General features: G+C 43.5%; 2 protein-coding genes across 2 annotated transcripts in view; both read right to left on the reverse strand.

The window, feature by feature from the left end:
* The window catches only part of DERA (deoxyribose-phosphate aldolase), a 39,151-nt gene extending 38,408 nt beyond the window's left edge, over nt 1-743 (reverse strand). The window contains exon 1 of the mRNA XM_081210544.1: nt 627-743. Coding sequence (XP_081066670.1) covers nt 627-657 — 31 coding nt within the window. The 5' untranslated portion in view covers nt 658-743. The remainder of the gene's footprint in view (nt 1-626) is intronic.
* A 2,907-nt stretch (nt 744-3,650) lies between these two features.
* Nucleotides 3,651-13,318, reverse strand: STRAP (serine/threonine kinase receptor associated protein). Its single transcript, XM_081210428.1, has 10 exons — nt 13,013-13,318; nt 10,670-10,805; nt 10,393-10,474; nt 10,082-10,154; nt 8,758-8,854; nt 8,045-8,182; nt 7,150-7,286; nt 5,552-5,701; nt 4,737-4,802; nt 3,651-4,172 (listed from the first exon to the last, which is right to left on the reverse strand). The coding sequence occupies exons 1-10, from the start codon at nt 13,122-13,124 to the stop codon at nt 4,111-4,113; spliced, it is 1,053 nt and encodes a 350-aa protein (XP_081066554.1). The 5' UTR covers nt 13,125-13,318; the 3' UTR covers nt 3,651-4,110.
* Nucleotides 13,319-16,329: the final 3,011 nt, after the last annotated feature.

Below are 16,329 nucleotides of genomic sequence, written 5' to 3' on the forward strand. Positions count from 1 at the left end.
CCAGGGTTCAAATCCCCATCCAAACAAAGCTCACTGGGCCATTTGCCAGCTCTCAACCTGACCTACCTTGTCTGGCTGTTGTGAGGATAAGACAAAGAGTGCTGTTTTGAGCTGCCCCTCTGAGGAAGGACAGAATACTAATACTAATACTAATAATAATAATAACAACAACAATAATAATAATACTTAATATACTAGTGCTTAGGACTGCACTGCATGCTCTCACTGGATAGCAAATCTTATTAGCAGAATTTAAGGACATATACAGAAAATTGCACTGTTGGATACCGTACGTAGACAGTGGAATACTTATATTTTTGCATTCTGGAATGCATGGTCTTGCCGAGCCAGTCGAAAAGTGCGACACCCCCCCCCCAAAAAAAGCCAGTCCCGTTGCGTCGGGGGGGGGGTGTCACCCTTAATCAGGCACAGAATGTCCCAAACCCAACGGGGCTTCTCCAGCAATCCCAGCCCCCCACTGACCTGGAGGTAAGCCACGCTGAATTGAGCAGGGCTTGCGTCTAAACGGGCACAGCTGGGATTGCTTGTGAGTAAGCATTCGCGGGGCTTGCAACGACCCTGGCGCCTGCCCCGCTCCCGCTCTGCAGCACCCGAGCCAGCCTTACCTAGTGCCGTGCCCTGATTCCTAGCAGCCATGATCGGGGCAAGCCCTCCTCTCCGTCCAAGCTTCCCGCACTTCCTGCTCTGCGTTTCCTCCTCCTCTTCCTGCTGCCTCAACCCGCCTCCCACAACCCCGTGCAAAAGAGTCTTTCCAAAGTCCGCGCCGGGTGGTGCAGGGGGCGATGCAAAGTATGCTTGTCGTTTTGCTACGCTTGCAAGCCGGCCTCAATCTTTCGCTGTTTTGCTTTCAAGTGCAACGTTTCCTACTGCTTGTTCGTTTGAATCTGATGTTTGCAGCAGGATCTGTTCGCCCTGCAGCCGGACCCCAGGCAGACTTGACTTGGGAACACGTGCTCCTCATTTGCCATGGGAACCTAGGAAGCTGCCTTTGTGTAAGAGTCAAAACCATCGGTTCTCCATCTTGCTCACTCTTGTCTGCACTGACTGACAGCAGCCACACACACACACACACACACACACACACACACACACACACACACACACACGGTTTCCAGGCAAGGGTCTTCCCCTTAGTCCTATCTGGAGATGCCGGCCTGGGCTTGAACTTGGGACCTTCTGTATGCAAGGCAATGTGCAAATGTGGCTGTCCCTAAATTGTGGGGATTCTCTCTGCACTTGCAGAAGTGCGTTTAGCACCACGTACAGCTTTCCTCCTATGCTGAAGTTGCCTTTGGCACTCGACATGTGTGTGTTTAGGATCCACTTTAGTGCAATTAGTTTCAAACTGAAGTCTAAGCCCTGTCTTTGGCAAGAAGATTCCTGCATTGCATTCCTCCAAGGAGCTCAAGGCGGTGTATATAGCAGATGGAACGGGGTTCTGAGTTTCCATCTGACCCCCACCTTGAGCCAGTTTCAGGGGGAACACAGGTAGGTGGGGGGGGGGAAACCACCCAGCCTCTTGGGCTTGCCAATCAGAAGGTCGACGGTTCAAAACCCTGCAATGGGGTGTACTCCCATTGCTCTGTCCCAGCTTCTGCCAACCTAGCAGTTCAAAAGCATACCAGCACAAGTAAATAGGTACTGCTGCGACGGGAAGGTAAAAGGCATTTCCGTGCGCTCTGGCACTTGTCAAGAGTCCTGTGTGCCAGAAGTGTTTTGGTCATGCTGGCCACATGACCTGGAAAAGCTGTCTGCAGACAAACACCCATTCCCTTAGCCTGAAAGGGGAGATGAGTGCTGCACCCCATAGCCAAATTTGACTGGGCTTAACTGTCCAGGGGTCCTTTACCTTTACAAGAACCCTTGTGCAGGGCTTCCAGACAGAGTTCACTAGCTGAATCCAGTTGGGAGACCTCAAACACACAGATGATAGGCAAGGTAACATCACACAGCGCTAAGCTTGCAGTTTTGTCCCCATTGCGTACAACGAGTTTCAGCCAAAAGTATAGGCACCATCCTATTGCTGACACATTTGGTGTAGCAGACCAATGATGGATCGGGTGAGCCAGAAAATCTATTTTAAAAATGTGAGATACATGAGAACACTGCTGTATATATTTCCTTCGAACCATACTCTACAATAAAGCTGATGAACAGCTTTTCCATGGATGTTTCAACTATTAGAAAGCAAGTATAGCTCAACAATATTTTATTGAGAACCCTTTCCTTAGTGGAGTATTGGGGAACTGGTGACCTTTCAGCTGTTTTTGTTTGCTTGTTTGGTTTATTTTTTCCTACCCGACCAAGTTAGCTGGGAATAATGGGAGTTGGGAATCCCAACATCATCCAAAATGCAATTCCACCTCTGCCCCGGTGGGACACAGATACCACCACTCATGCAGAACTCATACTGAGATATAAAAACTGGAAGGGAGAATGAGGCAGGAGCAATGTGCAGCGGCTGCGCTACACAACAGCTGAGGAAGGTTAGTACTGAAAAACAGCTGGTCTAGACCTAAGTGGCATAATCACAAAGTCACAGCTCATGTTTGGTTATTTTGATTTGGGACTGCAGAATTTCAGTACTACCCTTGATTGGTGTTTTCTACTGTTCGTCATCCATTGGCACAGTGGTACAAGTTGAAGAACAGCTACACCCTCTGAATTACCCGATGAGATAATTCTACATCTAGATGCTCTTGAACAGGCCCCCAAACCCAGAGTTCCATTAATTCTATGTTCTCAAACTGTGTTTTCGTCCTTTTCCATCTTTTTCACACCTTCCCCCTAAAGTGATAAGTATTTAAATACTCCTACCCAATACTATCCTTTGACTTTTTGGCTTCCCACCACCCATTTATTCCTTTAAAAACACTTTTCAGAAACCTTATCAGAATAGAACTGTCGTTATCTAGAAGATCAGGGTCTTCTTGGAATGTACAGCCACAAATACATGAAGCATTCCAAACAAATTAGGATATTTGCAAGTTGCCTGTATAATGGCACTTATGCACATTTAACTTGTACACTCTCAGTTTTATGCACTTGGCAATAAAAAACAAAAATAAAAAGAAGCAGAAAAGGGGTGGGCATAGAGGAAAAGAAGACTTGAGCAATCCACACACACACCCCATTGAACACAGTGTGACTATACACAATTTTGGCTTCACACACAAACCCCGGAACATAACCCCATATAAGTTGAGTCTCACCTGTATATATATATGAAAGGCTCATTTATATTTATTCTCCAGTTAATACAGATGGCCCCCTCAAAACCACAACTTTATTCCTATACACCATATGTATAATCTGATGACACACAAAAGACCAAATTTAAATCGGGGGGAAACAAAACTTACTTCTGGTGCAGAAAGCGGATGCTACTGGGAGAAATTAAGATGGAAGATTGGCCCAATATTGTTATTTTAGAGAGAAGGTTGATTAAATAAATTCGCCAAGGTGGAGTGGGGAAAATAAAAGCCTGAAGCAGAAGCGAATTCAGCCACCTACATGCAAAAACTACCACCAGTCTTAGCAGACTTATCTCATTAAAACCTCAAAAATGCTCAGTGCTGTTAGTGAACAGATGAGTTAGCTTGTACAATTTATAAGCTCTCTAAAGAGGGTTGTTGTAGAGGCATTTTATTTATTTAGATGGTTGAAAACAGATTATTTAGATGTGGTGTACAACAAAAGGGGAAAAAACCAAATCCGCTGTTTTTCCACATAACCCTATCTTTTTGCCAATTCTTTCCACTTTCAGAGAACACTCTACTAGAAGCCATTACATTTCTCCTCAATTATTAACACTATACTGAGTTAACCACAGTTGGAGAAACTGGGTCTCGGCTGCCATGTTACATTCAGACATACAACAGGCAGTGGCGCTAGAAGATAGCGAAAAACCGTTACATCTCATTCAATACTCTCAGCTCTCTTGAAAGACAGCCAGTTCCAATACATTCTCATCAATTACTGCCCATCTTTGCCTTGGGGTACAGTGTGCACCCTGGGACGCTGCTGCATTCCACTGCTTCCTTGATTTAGTCTCAAAATGTCCATATGTTGCCATTGACAGCTGTGAACTTAAGCCTTAACTTCAGGAGTTGTGCTGTAGATGGAATCTGAGTTTTCAGAGCCAAGGTCTTCTGCAGAGTCAAGAAAGGAAACACCGACATAATTATTTTTCAGCAGGCACATAAATTCATCTACTTTATTCAAGCATTCTGTCACGCAATTATTTCAGGTACTCTTATCTATACTTAACAAACAGCATTGCACTCATTAAGTGTGCGGCCCAATCATGGCTTTAGCAATGCTGTTTTGGCCACAATAGCAGCATCTGGTACATACTTGTCCCTGTTCACTGTTAAAATGGAGGGAGACTTCCTTGCTATGACTTCTAGGCGGCCCTTGGAGCCATCTCAGATCACAAGGAGCTAGCTGCTTCTCGGCCGCCACTTGATTGTCCAAAAGGGTCTTCCTTGCACTCTTTCACTTGGTTTTTGAAGTTCCTGAACCTACATGGCTAAGCATGGGGTAGGGGGTATGGATCACTACTTTCTAGTGTTTGAACATTTCACACTGGTTCCTATTCCACACCCACAACCCGCTTCCCCCCAACTCACTTAACACACTACACGGTAAAAACGTATGTTGAGGCCATTATCTAAATTACTCGGCGGACCCCAGCACAGCTGTCAGCTCATTACCTAGGTCTTCCTCCGCAGTTCCTGGAAGGTTGGCCTTTGATTTCGCCAGCTCTACACCTTCTTCTTCTACAGGGAAAGAAAACAGAGTCCTCTTTTCGTATGCTCAAACATGCCAAACTTTGTTGCAAAAAGTGTAAATGTCTGCTGCAGAACTGCAGGAATTCTGCAATTCACCAAGCAAATGGCATCACTGCTCTTCTGTATTTATTGAATTCACCAGTGTGCTTTTCCACTATACGAATACTATGCTTTATGAGCCAATTTCAAGTAACTCATTGACGTGATCAAAAGGTGGCCTGGTGTCCTCTTCCAATTTTGGAAGGCCAACAGCAGCAAAAATAAATTTTTGAAAAATCAGGAACTAAAATGAAGTATGTATACTTCTAAGGTAGCAAAGCTTTGTCCAGGCTGCACCCTCTTCCTCAAGATGGCTTCTGTGGGCTCACGCAGCAATCAATGCTGATCCATAACACACACAAAAACCAACCACAGAGAAAACTAAATGTTAAGCAGGAAGATTAAGCTCCATCTAGACTTCTCACCCACAAGTCTGTTGTGTGGGCAGATTTGTTTCATTCTTTGGTGTAGAGAAGCACCCACCATGTGAGCTCACACCTGCTCTATAAACAGGGACAGTCCAGAGGTTTACTACCTAGGCCTTAACTGATAAGTTAAAAGATGTTCTGCTGGTATGCAATTCAGTAAAATGCCACCAAGCTATTCAAGTAACGGAGTAAGATTATTACTATAAAAATGCACTGAAAAATATTAGCGTCTTGGATTTTACGGTGCACTTTTTTTCCATCAGTTCTTACCAGGGATCACACATTTCCAGAGACCATATGTTTTCCCGACTGTTGTCTGCCACAGTCTTAGCGTTCCATCCTCAGAGCCACTAGAATACAACTCTCCGTCTGGGCTAAATCTGACACAGTGAATAGGTCCAAAGTGCCCTTTGTAAGATTCTGCAGGGAAATGACAAATCAATGAATTTCCAGGCAACAAGGAATGAATGTGCTTTAACATGTAGGCTTAGGAATTCAGGAAGAAAAATAATGTCTTGGTTCCTTAGCGGTTGGGTTTTGTAAATGAATTTACCGGTCCAAGTCATAGGAGGACAGTAATGAGGGCCCAACTGTTTATAACATGAAGAAGCCCCCACCTACTTTGTGTGATATGGAGAGGTCATCCACCACTAAGGGTATGGCTTGCCACCCAAACGTGAATGTGATACTGCAGCAACCACAAAGTTTCCTTAAACATTTTACTCTCAGCATGGCAACATCAAAAAGAACTGCCTGCAGCTATCGGAGGGTCACTAGAATCAGAAACTCAAGCTTCAATCTGGGCACTTGCTTAGCTTGAGATATTCCTTACCCAACAGCTATGCACAGAAGACAACCTGCAAGGCCAAACATTAGAAGGCTAAAAAGTTCCCAGAACATGAATAATTCTTAGTCAACACTTGAGCCACTTTGCAAGCTCTTAGATTTCATTTCCCCTTGGCCTGGCTACATGCCTCCTACTGGTCAGAAGTTGTTACCAGGGAATGTACCGTATTTTTTGCTCTATAGGACGCACCTTTCCCCTCCAAAAATTGAGGGGAAATGTGTGCATCCTATGGAGCGAATGCAGGCTCCTTGGATTCAGCGATAGAAACACTAAGCCTCCGAAGCGCAGAGGGAGCGCTCCCTCCGTGCTCTGGAGGCTTCGTGTTGCTTTCGCTGAAGGCTGGAGAGCGAGAGGCGTCGGTGCGCACCGACCCCTCTCGCTCTCCAGGCTTCAGGGATAGCCGCGCACAGCCCCTCCGGCAGGGAGAGGCTGCACGGGGCTATGGCTTCTTTAGGTGCGCCCTATGGAGCGAAAAATACAGTACTTCTTTTGGGTTTCCCTTACCTCCCCACTAAATAGTATGCATAGGGTTCCCCCCATTCTTCTTGCACCTCATTTCTTCCAGCAGCCAGCACTGAATAAAAGACGTGAGTGTAGGGAAAGACCACCTCAGTAGGGAACGATTGGAAAGTAACAAGAGATGGTTGCGCATCACATTTGTCTCTTTAGGATCTTAGCCATACAAAGACTGATCAACTTTGGTTATCTGGACAGCAATTACAGTCAAGGTCAAATTTAACTAATCCTATTAAAGCCTGCTGTTCTGACTGAAGTGCAACGACAATCTGAGGAAGTTTGTGAAAGTGAGCCTACACACATACACACAGACCAAGAGAAGTAAAATGAAATGTGGCTTTATAACAATGGCTTAGGAAGTTACCGTCTCTTCATTATACTGATCACGAGAAAACCTGAAGGCTCCAACCTTTGGAATGACCAGTTAAGCAGGTTTTATATTTTAACAAGAATGCAAATGATAAAAACATGCTCTGGAGGTATTTCGAAACCTGTTGGAACATACCTAGTTCTTCACCAGTATTATAATCATACTTATAAAGTTTAAAGTCCTCGCCACCCGCAACTAGACATTCTTTCTCAGGGTGAAGGGATGCAGAATTAATTGTTGCAGGAGCCTCAAAGGATTTAATCTGTTCCAGACTAAAGAAGGGAAGGAAAAGGCATTAAAAGCTAGAACTGGACTCTCCACAGAACCATATACCAATGCATTAAAAAAACCAAACCCACAAAAGGTGGAATTCCATAGAGGACTTTCACCCACTTACTAAGCCAGGGTCTTCTCGGATTTTTCTGCCTGTTCTAGCAATAGTAATATTTTGTGCTAGTTGTTGTATGATTAACTGGATTTTTATGGCTGCATTTCATTGTATATTACCAGGCTTTTAATTGGCTGATTTTAGTGCCACTCTCATTTTGGGTGTTTTTAGTGCTTTGTGTTTATACTGATGTGTTTTTGCTATGTTTATGTTTTGGCAGCAGGTTCAGAAATTATGATTTAAAAGCAAGGTAAGCTTTAAAAATAAGTAAGATTAAACAATTTCACTCACAGGAGAAAAACCAAGGTTGTGAAAGTTTTCCAATCTGAATGATGAACTGCGCGTCCTTAATCAAGACTACAGAGACTTTCTTCAGAATTCAAAGAACTAAGGATTATATCCAATGCTAGTTCTCAGAACAGACCCATTGAAATTAATGGTCATGACTAACCTGGGTTGATCAATTTCAATGGGTCTCCTCCGAAAAGAACTTAGTTGGATAAAACAAAGTATTTCTGAAGGGATATATATTAGATCTAGTATGGCAATATACACACACTTCTCATCTGTTTACGCTACTCCAAAAAGTTGCCAATTAAGTTTGTTTCTTTCAGAACTAACCACATCAAAAACTCAACTTACGTTTCTGCACTGTGGAAGGCGATTGTTTTTCCATAGGTGATTACTATTATCTCCCCTTCTGGAATATATTCCATACTGCTGACAGACATAGCAACATTTATTGCCTTTATTTCTGTAAATGTATTTCTGTCCCAGAGTCTGCATCAGAGATACAAAGGTAAAAATCTGTTTAGCTTATCACAAGACCAGCGCCATAGGTTAGATCTCCAAAGCCCTTTGGGTCGCATGCTTCCCTACACTGTCATCACCTCCCCAAGACATTTACAGTATGGCTTAAGAGCATTTCACGGTTTCCCTCCCAAGAAGCTCTGTGATTCTTCTTGCTTCTCAGCCTGGCAAACAAACGGCAGCTTTTTATGAACTTAAGCATTGTATACCTTATGTAAATACAGCAATATTTAAGTCTGTCCTTTCCTGGTGCAGGGTACTGTATTGTGAGACATATACTCTGCTGAATAGATCAGTCAATAGAGCCTGAGACTCTTAATCTCAGGGTTGTGAGTTTGAGCCCCACACTGGTGGGGGGGGGGGAATCCTGCACTGCAGGGGGTTGGACTAGATGACTCTTACGACTCTTTCAACTCTACAATTCTATGGTTCTAGGACAGAGCACACTTTTGAATTTGAATTCAAAAGAGGGCCCTATAATGAACACCAAATCCAGAAACACAAAAGGCAGCTCTGGTGAAAGGGGGATATTTGTTCCTTCCTACCTGACAGTTTTGTCATCTGCTGAAAGGATCTGTTTGTCATCACTGCTCCACAGAGCCTTTTTAATCCCAGACGTGTGGCCGCTGACGATTTGAGGGTCTAAACAGTAGGGGAAATACTGTGTTATTTCAAAAGATCTCTTCTAGCCATGCACATCATCAAGGTAGTTTTCGCTACATGACTTACAATCAATACCAAGCAGATTTACTGAGAGAATAGTGGCAATACAGGTAAGCACTACACATGAGATATTTTATTTCTTTGCATATAACTACATCGTGTAATTGCAAAGGGCTGCGAGAAACGATCTTCAGTGCAAATTCCCAAACTTATTGTGAATGAACTGCAGTAGCTGCAGCATAACCACAAGTAGATCAGAAGCATACAGGGCAACCAAAGCAGTTTGTACCAAAACCAGGCATATACCCTAATTGAAATGGATCTAGAAAATCAAGTTTCCTCCTAGGGCGGCTGGATCTGGTCCACAACCATTCGCTCAAGAACCTGGCCCAAGAAGGGGAGATTAACGACTGGCTGGTAGTTACTTAAGATTTTCTGAATTCAGGGTTTCTTGAGGAGTGATTTTCTGAGCACCTTGTCCACATCCTCAAGACTTACTAGCTGAAACTCACCCAACACAACAGGGCCAGACACCCCTTGAGATTCATCTGCTACAACAGCATAGTCAAGATTCCGGCTGATGCAATAAGTTTGTTCTCAAAATGCTTTGCAAACAAGTCACAGTGAGCTACAGTCCGTTCCACCACCTCCTTCGGACCATACAGTGAGAGGATCAACGCTACCCGGAAAAGCTCTGTTGGACATCATAATGAGGCAGAAACGGAAGAAGCACAGTATACTTTCTTTGCTGCCTTCACTGCTACATACAGCAGGGTGTGAGGACTAATAAGTAAGGATGTGCCCTTACCCTACTCCAATCTCCAATGCAGCCTGGAAATCCAAAACACACTTTCTTTTTGGGGGGTGAGAAGAAGGGAGTGCTTTCAAGGAAAGGCAACAGCTTGCAAAAGGCAGGAAAGGAAAAGTGTTTCCTCCATTACCTTTACTGGCAAAAATGACTTGTCTCTTCTCCCATCCCCATCACTTCTGCACACCCCACACAAGTATTTTGACAAATGGGTGGGACACCCACCTGTCAATCATGTGACATCAGAACAATGGGATTGACAGCTGGGTTGTTCTGCCCACCTGTCAAAGCTGGTCTGCGAAGAGGCTCCCCAACCCTGAAATAGTGTAACCGGATGCAAAAGAATTTCAAAAAGAAATTATAATAATTAGTTTCACCTACTAACAGTAAAAACCCACCTGCCTCTGGCTTGCTTAAGTCATAGATACGCAACAGTTTATCTTGCCCACCTGTCAGCAGGTAATTGCTGTCCTAGAACAGAAAACGAAAGTCATTGTTTTCATTGGTGCAACAGTAATTAAACTTCACTACTTTTAGAAACTGGTTTTTAAAATCAGTACTATTTCATTTATCATTATTTTATTTAATACTAATAAAATCAGTACTAGTTAGGAATATGAAGCTGTTCGTATGATGCCCTTGAGAAAAACACAGGCAAACAAAGGCAGGCATTTAGCCCTGAAACAAAGATATTTAGTGTCTGTTTTACCTGAGTAAAGTCCACAGATTTGACAATGTGTTTGTGGGCTAAGGTAATTATTTCATCTCCCGAAACACCATCCCACACTTTGCTGAAAAGAAAAAAACATAGCTATTGATATGATATATTCCAGACTTAAAATAATGCTTTTACACAGCTTTTAAAAAATTGAGACACCAGGGGCAGGCAGGGGGGGGGGGAGAGATTCAAGTGCATTAAGTGAGCTGCAAATGTAGTAGTAAAGAACAGGGTAGGTTTTGGTGTTAGATACAAGACTTTCACTTACGCAGTGAAATCTGCAGCTGCTGTAGCTGCTTTAGTGGCATCTTTATTCAAAGTGGCACCCCAGACAGCTCCTTTGTGACCCAGAAATGTTCCAATCCAATCTCCTGTGTCACCCTGGCGAAGCATAGGTTTCCCATCTAGACAAAAAGAAAAAAGAAGTAAAACATAGGAGTTTAGTTTATCAACCAACAATCTATATCAAATAATCATACAAAGAGTATCTGTGAAATTAGGATTCAGGAGAGATTATCCAGCAAGAGGTTTGGGCAAAACCCACTGTAGGCTTCCGTGGTCATCTATATATATATATATATGTCACTATTCTTCTATATGAACTTCATCCACCAAAGAACACTTGCTTTTACACAACCACTTATTTACAGAAGGAAAAATCAAGGCAAGATCATGTGGGGGACTGACAATTCATATTCAAGCTCTGATTTAAATAAATGTTCAGGTGGTAAATCAGAGGTTGAAGGTAGGTTATTCCAGGATGATGGATCATACCTACTACCCCTCAGTTGCCAGGATGGAGTGGGGAATCACCTATGATCTTTTAAGGCAGCACTGCAAATAAGTTTATGGAAATGTTTAGAAACTTGTCTCTTTTCTCAGGTTGACAGATTCAACATAGTTTTATATGTGCAGAGGGGCGGCACCAGGAATTTTTGCTCCATTCGCCACAACAAATCCTGATGGCTCTGCCTGTCTGCTTGCAAGAGCACCAAGCAAAAAAGTTAATTGAAAGGCCACAATCCATTACAGGATTTAGGGGTGTTTCAAGCTCAATTAAGCATGTTTAATCCAGCACTGAATGGTGGCTCAAGTGCCCAGTGTATAATGGATATGCATGCACTTTTTATATAAAAAAATTATACCATAATGGAACTAATACATCAACAATATTTGGAAGGCTCTGGTGGCCCTTGCATCATTTAACAGTGTAACAATAAACTTTAAAGACTCAAAGCATTAGACACAGCTTTCCCAGACAATACCCTATCCAGGCACTGGCCAGCTTGACTTCAGCAATGTTTCTGAATGATTTAGTCGAGATTCCTGCATCACAGAGGGTCGGACTAGATGACACTAGAATTCCTTCAACTCTACAATTCTATTATTCTATAACCAGAACCATGGTATGCATATAGTTAAATATTAGGCACAGACACATTATGTGCCAAGAGATAAATAAAGTGACTAACAAAATGGCTTATTGTTGTCTCCATAATACCATCTACGTCCATTACAAACATCAGCTTCAACAGGTCTCTACCCCCAAGGGCCTTACAATCTGGAAACAGAAACAACAGAGTAAGGGGAATAAAGGGAAAGCAGGTACAAAGAGGGTGTAGAAGCATTATTATTTACACACACTCCAGCTTAACAGCTTTCCCTGTGAAGGATGTACCTTAAGCACAAACATGACTTGGAGGACCCGCTTCTTAAATATTAACACAACATGGCATTTGGGCAAGGAGGCTGTTCCAAAAGCTTTCCCAGAAAAGCAAGGATCTGAAAGTAGCAAGTAGTATGGCCACAGACAAGGCAGGGAAAGGAGAACAGGGGAGAGGAATTGCTTTCATTAAAAGTAAACGTTTTCTTGCAGCGATTTCGGTTCAATGTACCTTATACCCAAGATAAAGTATAAACCGCTGCGGTATTGTTCCAGCAATGTTTGATTCAACACTTATAGACTCGCAGAACTGTAGTCAGAAGGGACTCTCGAGGGTCACCTAATCCAACCCACTGCAACGCAGGAATGTTTTTGCCCAGTGTGAGGCTCGAACCCACAATCCTGTGATTAACAGCCTCATGTAAGTGTATACAGATGTTTTGGGGGAGGTTGGCAAGTCAAGCAGCATAAAAGAAAGATAGGACTGTGGACACACCCAGGCATGAAGGAGGTTTGTTAAGAAAGATTCTGTTCCCAGATCTGAAGGCTCCCTTAAAGCAGAAGATTGAAATGAAATGAAATACTTTATTGTCACTTGTACAACTTGTATACAGTGAGATTACACGAGCACCCCCGCCCCCAGTCAGCTCTCTTAGTCTTAATTCCCCTCGTTTACTGACGCACACCCACCAAACCCAAAAGTCAGTTGCTTATTATTCTTATTCTTAAGAATATTTGTACACCACTCTTCATCCATAGATCTCAGGGCGGTTCGCAGCCTAATTTTCCGAATACCTGTACATAAAAACATAGATTTTTCTGAATACCTGTACATAAAAACTTGAATTATCATTATTATTATTGAAACAGGAGAATTCGCAGTATTACATCCATGCCTGCCACCCACCGACCCCTCGCAAAGAAGCCCCCGCCGGCCCCTCGCCTCACCCTTGCAGGCGCTGATGAGGAAGTACCCGTAGGGGGTGATGCCGCTGAAGGCCAAATCCACCACAGGCCGCGTGTGGCCGGAGCACGTCAGCGGGGTCTGTCTCATCGCCATGGCGGCGGCGGGAGGGAAGGAGCAGCGGGGGGAGAGGAGGACGAGGAGGGCGACGCGAGGAAGGGCGAGGGGAGAAAAGAGGCCGCGGGAGGGGCGGAGAAGGCGGCCACGCCGGGGAAACGCCGCTCGCCCACAGCCACGCGCAACACTCTGGCCGCCAAGGGAAGGAGGGAGGGATAAGGCGACGCCGGCGCCGGAAGCGACGTCGTCAGAAATGGCCGCTGACGGAAGTCCGCGCCCAGGTCGAAGGGAACCATAGCGACGCTTCCGGTTTCGCCCTAGAGAACCATAGAGTTTCGGGGATGGAGCGGCGCTCCTGCTCTCCAGATCTATATCTATATATTTTAGATGACCAAGTGATATATGTGAATCATAGAACTATGAATCATAGACATGTAGCGTTGGAATGGACCCCGAGGGTCCTATGTTCCAACCAGGGATAGGTATGGGATTCGAACCCGTACAATTGGCTTTGTCAGCCCCATATCATATACATAGCTCGCAATCATTTTAAACCCGGAGCTAAGAAAGTGGGAGAAATAGGAAAGCGACTGTTGGGATTAAACTCCGCCCCCCCCCCACTCAATCCCTTTTGTGAGGCTGTTTCTTTAAGAGGGGGAGGAACCCTCCTCAGGCCCCTGCGGGCCCATTGGGCGCACACCGCCGTACGTACTCTGACGCAACAGGGTGAAGCAAAGCGAAGGATGCGATAGGGTCCTCATGTGGTTGGGAGGACTGTACCACTTCAGCCTACAGCTGCGGGGGAAATACTGTATGTGAACAATTCCTTGTTTTAACCCATTTATTCATTCATCTTTCAAAATGCAATCTTTCCTGGCTGGAACCTTGTTGTTGTTATTAAAAAAACTAAATACATGAATAATCCTCAAGGGCAGCTTAACATGAAAAGAAAGTGCAAAAGCAATTAAAGTACCAGTTAAAGGTGGTTAGGGGGCGGCAGAATCCGAGACCAGTGAGAAGAGTCGGTGGAAGAAGATTGGAAGAAATTTAAAGATTATTTACAGAAAGAATGATGTTGGATTGAAGTTAAGTGGTTTTTAGCAGCAATATTATAAAGGAATATGTAAAAATGGATTGTTAACAGGTGATAACCTAAAGTTATAATATATTAAGATAAAAGATAAAGATAAAATCAAAGAGGGAAAGGATTTGCTGAATTAACTAATTGAACTGGAATACAAAAAAAGGAGGTGTGAGGAGGTCAGGGAAACAAGCAAATGAAAGATAAGATATGGAAAGACTGATTTGTTTTTAACTTTTTTAACTTTTTTTACTTTTTATTTTTTATTTTTTTTTACTCTTTTTTCTTATTTTTGTAATATGCTGAAATTTTAATAAATATCTTTAAAATAAATAAATAAAGGTGGTTAGGGGGTCAAGGTAAGACTGGAGAGAACCCAGGGTCAAATCCCTGCTCAGCTCTGAACCTCACAGAGCAGCCTTGAGCCGCTTGCTTTATCTCAGCCTAACCTACATCATAGGGTTGTTGTGAGGATAACAAGTACATAGACTAAAATACTAAAGCAGCTGGGCCTGAGGGTTTTTTGTTTTTGTTTTACTTTCCCCAAGTCACAAAGTACTGTATTCACATTCTCACAACACCTTTGTATGTTGATTAGGTCAGGTTGATCATTGGGGGTTTGGGGGGGATTGTTGTTTTAAATGAGAAATGTAACTAAATGATTGTGGCTGCACTGTTATGCCCAGCTTCCTGGGAGTAAGTACTTCTGAGCATAGCAGGTGTCTTCACCCTTTAAAGACCTAGGACCCACAGCTCTGAGAGCCTTGAATAAATAAATAATCCAAACCTGCATTTTGGGAGCCCATTTCTTAATCTTTCACCATTTATTTGCATAGGTTGTGGCCTACCTTGGATCAGGCCACAACCCACTGGTTGGGTCCCCAGACCCGCCAGTTGAAGTCTAGTGATGTATAGCATTGCATGGTGAATAAGTAAACAGATTCATTTAAACCTTTCACTACCCATTTATCTATTATTTCACCCAAGGGGAGGACATTTCAATTCCCTTCAAGTGCCCCCCCACACACACACCCGCTTCAGCCTCTTGAGAAATGCAATCTATTTTTGTTGATTTCAAGTGCCATCTGAGAATTGTGTCTGACTTAATTAGTGGAGCTGTCTTCTTAAATTTTTAAAAGGCCCTTGGGTTGACTATTATGGAGAACTGCGTGGTGCAGCCTCCGAGAGAGAAAAGAATAAAATCCAAGGTCGGCAAAGCTGACTTTGTAGGAAAACTTGAAGTAAGCAATGCAAACTATGCAGCCTGAACAGCAGTGGTAACGCAGAGCAAGCTGTGTGCTCCTCAAGAAAGTTTGATTTGATTATTCCCACCAGTTGGCTTGTAATTTAATTTTCTGTGCAATTGGCCTACAATTTGCCCTGTAGGCAAAGCCGCCATATGATATCCAGTTGGGGAGATATAAACCTCCTAATAGTCAAAGGAAAGTCATAAATAATATCAGAAGCACAAATGGAAAGGCAGAGCCCTGGAGATAACAGGCTCATTAACATTGGGCTATAGTAAAAACCATGCCTATCTGGCTGCTTTAAACCTATTAAAAATCATTTATTCATTCACTGCATTTATACCCCATCTTTCCTCCCAAGCAGCTCAAGGCAGTGTACATAGTTCTCCCTATTTTCCCCCTCACAACAACCCGGTGAGGTATGTTAAGCTGAGAGACTGTGACTCACCCAAGGTCACCCAGTGAGCACCATGACCTGGTGGGGCTTCGAACTCCCCTCTCCCAGGTTTTAGTCCAACAATCTACCTACTACACCACACTGGCTCTAGTGATACTACAGTGGTACCTCGGGTTACATACGCTTCAGGTTACAGACTCCGCTAACCCAGAAATAGTACCTTGGGTTAAGAACTTTGCTTCAGGATGAGAACAGAAATCGTGCTCCAGCGGTGCCGCAGCAGTGGGAGGCCCCATTAGCTAAAGTGGTGCTTCAGGTTAAGAACAGTTTGAGGTTAAGAACGTACCTCCGGAACGAATTAAGTTCTTAACCCGAGGTACCACTGTACTGTAGTGTTTATCCTTGAACACAATGTACCCATCGCCGCTAGATGGAGCTCTACCTATGTTGGACACCAATTCGTTTTCTGCTTGGAATCACACAGTTGGATGTTTCTTTTACTCATATGTGATTTATATA

The sequence above is a fragment of the Podarcis bocagei genome, assembly GCF_964188305.1.
Source record: "Podarcis bocagei genome assembly, chromosome: 10".
Lineage (NCBI taxonomy): Eukaryota > Metazoa > Chordata > Lepidosauria > Squamata > Lacertidae > Podarcis > Podarcis bocagei.